This window comes from Hetaerina americana, unplaced genomic scaffold (genome assembly GCF_022747635.1).
Source record: "Hetaerina americana unplaced genomic scaffold, ioHetAmer1.1.p SCAF_10, whole genome shotgun sequence".
NCBI classification, from domain to species: Eukaryota; Metazoa; Arthropoda; class Insecta; order Odonata; family Calopterygidae; genus Hetaerina; species Hetaerina americana.
This window is the reverse complement of record NW_027286070.1, coordinates 6,877,780-6,884,499: the sequence shown is the minus strand read 5'-3', so window position 1 is coordinate 6,884,499 and position 6,720 is coordinate 6,877,780. Positions and strand designations below refer to the sequence as shown.

At 35.5% G+C, this 6,720-nt stretch overlaps 2 protein-coding genes across 2 annotated transcripts; one reads left to right on the top strand and one right to left on the bottom strand.

Annotated features, from left to right (window-relative positions):
* The first annotated feature begins 212 nt into the window (after positions 1 to 212).
* RpS21 (ribosomal protein S21) lies at positions 213 to 1,663 on the top strand. The gene is made up of 5 exons (XM_071596945.1): positions 213 to 275; positions 365 to 429; positions 518 to 653; positions 1,193 to 1,248; positions 1,600 to 1,663. The coding sequence occupies exons 2-5, from the start codon at positions 380 to 382 to the stop codon at positions 1,607 to 1,609; spliced, it is 252 nt and encodes an 83-aa protein (XP_071453046.1). The 5' UTR covers positions 213 to 275; positions 365 to 379; the 3' UTR covers positions 1,610 to 1,663.
* Positions 1,664 to 4,558: 2,895 nt separating this feature from the next.
* LOC139698060 (putative glutathione-specific gamma-glutamylcyclotransferase 2) lies at positions 4,559 to 5,750 on the bottom strand. The gene is made up of 3 exons (XM_071596930.1): positions 5,484 to 5,750; positions 5,353 to 5,394; positions 4,559 to 5,144 (listed from the first exon to the last, which is right to left on the bottom strand). Exons 1-3 carry the CDS (start codon positions 5,616 to 5,618, stop codon positions 4,710 to 4,712), a joined length of 612 nt encoding a protein of 203 aa, XP_071453031.1. The 5' UTR covers positions 5,619 to 5,750; the 3' UTR covers positions 4,559 to 4,709.
* Positions 5,751 to 6,720: the final 970 nt, after the last annotated feature.

Below are 6,720 nucleotides of genomic sequence, written 5' to 3'. Positions count from 1 at the left end.
TAAAAATGGAACAAAATGTATGCGTCCACGCAGTGAGAATTTTATTATGCTACTTTTAATCATTACTGCTACCGCATTATAATATAATATTATAGGAATACACGAACATTAACGATTCAACTCCCTTGTATATACTCGTATAGCATATCAATTAAAAGAATTATTTGAGTGTCTACTGTCAAAGTTTCAAGTTTTCGGCGCATGTGGCGCTATTTCATCACATCCGTTTTCTTATATCCGTCTCTTCAACTGTTTACCGTTTGAGGAAGTCATTGGTAATGACCGTATTGTACAAACTTCACGTTGTCATAGCGTATTATATTTGCTAAAATCCGTTAAAAAGTATTTTTTCCAATTGCAATAGGTTACGAGTGTCAAAATGGAGAACGACGCTGGTGAATTTGTTGACTTATACTGCCCGAGGAAGTGGTTAGTCAACACGTGGAAGGCTGAGACATTTTTCTGCTTATTGTCCGAAATTGTTTTTTAAATACTGATGTATTTCCTTATTTTTCAGCTCTGCAAGTAATCGAATCATTCACGCCAAAGATCATGCTTCAATTCAAATAAACATAGCAGATGTCGATCCGGCGACGGGAAGGATGAACGAGACTTACAAAATGTATGCTATTTGCGGTGCAATCAGGAGAATGGTAAGAGCTTGTATTTTTAAAATATTATATTTATACATTCGCTCGGTTATGGAAGTAGGAGATTCGTGAAATTGTAAATATTTCTTAATAAACTTCGAGTTACTCCGAAGTCAATCTCTGAACCCGGGGCATGTCAAGTAAACTACCTTTATTGACAAAGGGCGTTCGTGCTCATTGAGTATATGTAAATTAACTGGTTAATATTTGTAGGTGAAGACTTCTGAGGTTGTATGCTGGATACATTTAATAAAAACTGGAATTCGATTGTCAAGTGCGAAATTAGTTCAGAAGATACAATAACACTAGTATTTCCTTTGTAATTTAATTATCGATAAATGTGATTTCATTCGACTATTGCCTCACTAAGCAAAGTTTGTTGGGCTGGGAATTTCTGGCGGCAACTGGCGGGAAGAAATATGTTTGTGATTGATAAGACATTGTGAATCATGACGATGTTTGCCTTCATGCCTACATTCTCTTTATTAACGTTGGTTACAAATGCAAATGGTTTACATTACTTTTAATTTTGTACCTTTCAGGGTGAATCTGATGATTGTATAGTACGACTTGGTAAAAAGGATGGTGTACTTGCCAAGTAAGTAGTTTGTTTCCATTTCGCCAAATGTTTTTTTATTCTAGTCTTTATTAAAATAGTCGACTCCTTTATTACCTTATTATATTAATTGTTCAGAGCCAAGCAGGCGTTGCCAATCTTCTTTTGATACATTTCTGCCTCGCTAGTATTATTATGTATTATATTTTCTTTGGGGAAATTGTTAATGGTGGAAGGTGTTGTTAATGGTAATCGTCGTCTTTGTTTTTATCATGCTTTTGTTTTTTGCACCCTTACGTTAGTGTTCAGTTGATGTTAGAAGAGTCGTATTTTTAGAGTACTGATCATGACCTTGCATCAAAATTTTAATTCACGTTTTTGGACCTCTTTCAGGAACTATTGAGCTGCTCCATCATTAATAAATTGTATTAAAGTTCAATAAATTTTTGGCTATGTATTAATTGTGTTATTATTTTGCTCCAAAGAGTAGTATGTAGAGAGTATTGGACATGAAGTTAATTAATTTCCATGGTGGTTAATTGTTCTACTTGGAACTATTCCATCATTTGAACGTTAAAATTACTTAAACAGATGTGATTTGAATTAAATGCCTAAAGTGGCGCTTCTGGTGCATGGTGTATTTAATTTGAATCTAGAAACATGCATACTGTGTGACAAAGGCAAATTAAAGTACTCCACCATTTGTAACCATTAGCAGACTATACAAATTGTAAGGATCTGTATCTTAGAGAAATTGTCCTAGTCAATCGAGTTCTGCCTACTGGTTTAGTCATTATTTAATATCATCGAGGTTGCCAATTCATGAAGAATGTGTGTATGGAAAATGTTTGTGTGACACTCATGCTCTTATTGTGATCATGTGCCCGAGAAGGAAAGGGGGCTTTGATGCTGCCATACATGTCAGTTCAAAGAGTAGAAGGTAGGATTTGGCACATTTAGTTGTGGTATTAGGGGGGAATCCTGTTTCCCTGTGGTCTACTAGATCCTAAATTTTAAGTTTTCCATTTCATGAAGACTAAAATCTTTTCATTGGTATATTCCCTCCCAGTTGTGCCTCTCACACTTGGTTTTTCTGATCAGAAGATTTTAGCAGCATTTGTTTATTGATGAATTGAAATAAGTTTTGGGAAATGGAGTACGGAGTGCAGTGGGCAGGAAGAAACCCAAATAAGGCCTAGTAATGTCAGAAGTGTTTTCATCAAAATATTTAAAGACATTGAAGGATAACCAGTAGGAAAAGTTAATTGAATTTATCATATTGTGTAGTTCTAGCTATTCCCAGACATGGGAAAATTTGGATGATCATGCATTTTGAAGCAGTGATGGGCAAGGGGGGAAGCTTGAGTTGTTTCCAGTGTGCATGGGTAAGTAGGTAAGCCTGAAGGCAATGCAGGGAAAGGGTTGGTTGCTTTGCTGCCCAAGAACAAAGTTACCATTGCCCACTATTGTTTAGAGTGAACCTGTAATATTGTTTTTTTATTTTTCATTGTTACTACTTGTTAGTAACAATTCAAATACTGGGTACTTTGGTTTTATGCCCGGAAATAAAGGTGATACCATATTGATTTGGTAGTGTTTGAAGGCAAGAGGGTGTCAACAACTTTAATGATGCCAAGTGCCATGGGTGGCTGAGTTATTCAGTTTTATAACTTGCGGTATATGAATGATTCGGTGTTTAGCTCATCTCCCCACATGGTTCTTTGGGGAAAATAGCTTTAACCCAGTTTGAGACTAAATCTGAAATTCTATTTGTTTACACACAATATGGAAGATTTCTGTGATGATGACTTTCAAATCTTAGTGTTAGTCAGGCTGTCATGAAGATAATTTGCAATGCAAATCTAGGGACTATATTTTTAACATTTTTTGTCAAGTGCAACTAACAATGTTTATAGTTGCATTCAGTTTAGATACAAATCTTAGTAGTAGTCGGGCTGTAGCCATTATGATGATAAATTGCTATGCAAATCCAGGGACTAAGTTTTTAACATTTTTTTTCAAATGCAACCGACAATGTTTATAGTTGCATTCAGTTTATTCTTAAATAATTCCCTGGGATTCTAACATTAGTTGTGAAATTGATTTTAAATTATTTTTATATGTTATCCAAGGTCATTGCTTTTCCAAGGATAATTATGTAACTTCTATTTAAACATAAAACTTAACCTGCTGAAGATTAAATGGACCTTCTAATCTATACCATAAACAAATTATCTCAAATTCCACGGAGGAAGAATTCGGATGAAACTAAACGTCCCAGTTGATTACAATAATTATATTATGGGTCATAGTACTCCAGGGTGTAGAGTGAAGGACTACTGACCAGAGGGGCCTAGGTTCGAATCCCGGGCAAGCCTCTTGGGGCACCTAGCAGCTCGACCCATCTTTATGATTTTTCGGGTACCAGATCTTCCTGGAACATCAGAACCGGGAAAGGAGCTGGCCCCCCTGCCCTGATTTGTGAATTTTACACGCCTTGGGTTTAGTACTGGGTGAATTCGTCAATCGCCTACCAAACTGAACTTCGGTTTGATTACTGTGTTTATAGTTATGGTTTATATGCACACACACACATATAAATGAATATCCATGCCTTTCATCTCGGCAGTAGTGAGTTCTTTCTTTCATGAAATATAAGACATTTCATGGCATGGTTTTTGTCCTTCCCTGCAACTAAACTACATTTAAAAAATGAGAATGGCTGCTAACAAGGAGTGACCACCAGTTTAATTAAACTCACGGGAGCATTTCCCTGGAAATTTTCATAGAACTGCAGGAGATGCCACTGAATGGAGTCATCTGCTGATATGCAGGAATTTCGCAGAGTAAAATTCATTCACCAGACTGGGATTTGAACACTTGTGTCCTTAATACCCAGTTTTGAATCCTGGCCAAGGTGAATGGATTTCACAGTGAAATTATTGCACTGTGGTACACAGTATTTTGCTATTTCTATTGTGATGGGGACGTGATAGTCCAGAGGTGGAGTGTTATCCTGTCTGGGTTTGATTCACTGTGATGCCCCTGGGTATTCTCAGCTTCAACTATGCTGCGTGATTTTTGGGGTACTAAATGTTCCTATAAAACCACAGAGAAAAGAATTGGTCCCCATTCCTCTCTGTTTGCAAGCAAAACACAGGGTTGGTGTTAGGGGAGCACTCAACTGTTTAATGAGGCATGATGGAGCCTTTCCTAATGGTGCACCTTTTGATGATAGTTATGTCCAATTATGTAAGCTATAATACAAAAATCATAGAATAAAATATATAATATCTTTATATTCTTTCAAAATTAATTTAATTCTCAATTTAAAAGAATACTAAAGGTCGCTAATTAAGCAATTCATATTTCGTAATACTGGATAGTAAAATAATTTATATCATACAGGAATTCATTGTAAACATTCATCATCAGCTTTAGTCATATTGTTTGATGATATAAGGCACGATAAAATCTAGTTAAATATGTAGTCAATTTAAGAACTATTTCCCACCCATTGAACAACTCTTTTTTATATCTAATGCTTTAACTGCTGCCTCTAATTGAAATAGGTGATCATCCTTGCACTGGGGGAATAATTTACGAGTGACTTCTGCCAGACGGTAAAGATATTCACGGTTTGTTCCACTTGGGCCCTCTGCTTCAAGGATTTGTTCAGCTATTACTGAAATGGGAGCTTCTCCAGCAAAGAAACAATTATTTTCATTTCCAATATATACACTCATTTGAAACGGTTTCGGTAATTCTTGAGGTTGCGCTGTCAAACATTGATCAGATTCTGAAAGGTCGAGGCACATCACGGGGAAAAATGTTATGGTCACTTTGACATATCCATCCTTTTCTCTATAATCCAGATTTTTTGAAACTGTATCAACATCACACTCATTTATTTTGTATGCCACTCCCCATACTCTGGCCTGAAAAGATAATACATGATATGTATACTTCACAAAATTGGACTTTTTTAAAGTGAATATTCAAATGACAAAAGGAGTGTTTTTCGTAACACTTCACTAGAACTAAATGCAGTTGAATGGGTTTGCTTGTTTATAATGTGTGCGAAACATTATAAAAGGTGATTTGCACAGAAATAGTTTTCCTAGAACACATTCTCTCTTTTATTACCTCGGGATCATCCGTAGGAAGTAGCGTAACAACTCGACCGGGCTGAAATATAAGTTTCATTTTGACGTACGTAACTTTAAATATGTCATTTTTTTGAGCAAAGTTATAATGATAAAAGAATGCAACCCTACTTTTCCTGGTACACCTCGGTGATCCTCACTTGATTGCCAGAATCTTCTAACGTAGCCTGTGATATAACCATAACACTTCATCTCATAAGGGAAATCAGTTTTCCAAATAAGAGATCCATACCCAAATATCCACATGTCGTCGAAAGGAAGCTAAATTAATTTATTCCTAACTATGAATATCGTTATAATCGAAACATTGACTGAATCATCAGGAACAGAATTTTCATGTCTATTTTCATGTGTAGAATTAAAAGTTAGCAGACCACGTTCAAGTATTAAAGATGACAAACCGGAGGCGAACTGTTTTCGGTCATGGGGGGAGGGAAAATACAAAAGTGTTTGTAAGTATTTTTAAAATCTGATTTACATATTTCACAACTTATTTTGATTTCATATGCTGATAGAACGTATAAAATGTAAATAAATCATTTCTTCTTGGATTTTGTTTACCCTGGTTCAACAATTTACGAGTATTTCATGCAACGTACGGGCATGACGATTAAACAGCTATTTTCACGTTGCAATTTGTTTCCAATTCAACTTCACAGGAAAGTTTTCTGATACCAGCATCCAGGTGAACAGCTGGATTTAATTTCTCTTGGCTACAAAATAACAAAGAAAACTTCAAAATGAATAAGTACGTAATTGTGTACGACATGGTTAGTTAAGTAAGAGACGTCATGACAAGGAAAGGGACGTTAGATTGAAGAGAGAGCTTGAAAATACAATGAAAGATTATTGGTTAAGTTATTATATGCACTACGCTTATCGTATGTCAGTCCCACTCAGTCATGCAGGAAAGGATTTACCGACAAAATACACGATATTAGTGTAAAAACTATCATCATATAAAAACATCATAATGTTCATCTCTTTTTTATTTACTTTCTCTTACAAATTTAATTTCCAATCAGTCCAAAATGTATAATGTTCCTGCTGTCTTTCATGTTTAACTTTTAATTTCATTGGCATTTAGATTGAAATAATTGCCTGTAATGGAAAACATATTCTATATACCTTGCCACTTCCTTCCAATCCCAAATATTGATATACTCACTCTCATATTCACTTTAAATGCAGGATTCCTATTATTACAAGCTATACCACATTACTAATCTTCTGTTGTCTTTGATCCCCTTTCTCAGCAATCAATTTTTCTACCAGCAGATGGGTATCCATGATTTTTTTCTCACAGTGACTACATTCTCGCTCAATGTCCTTAGCAGCAACTCCCACA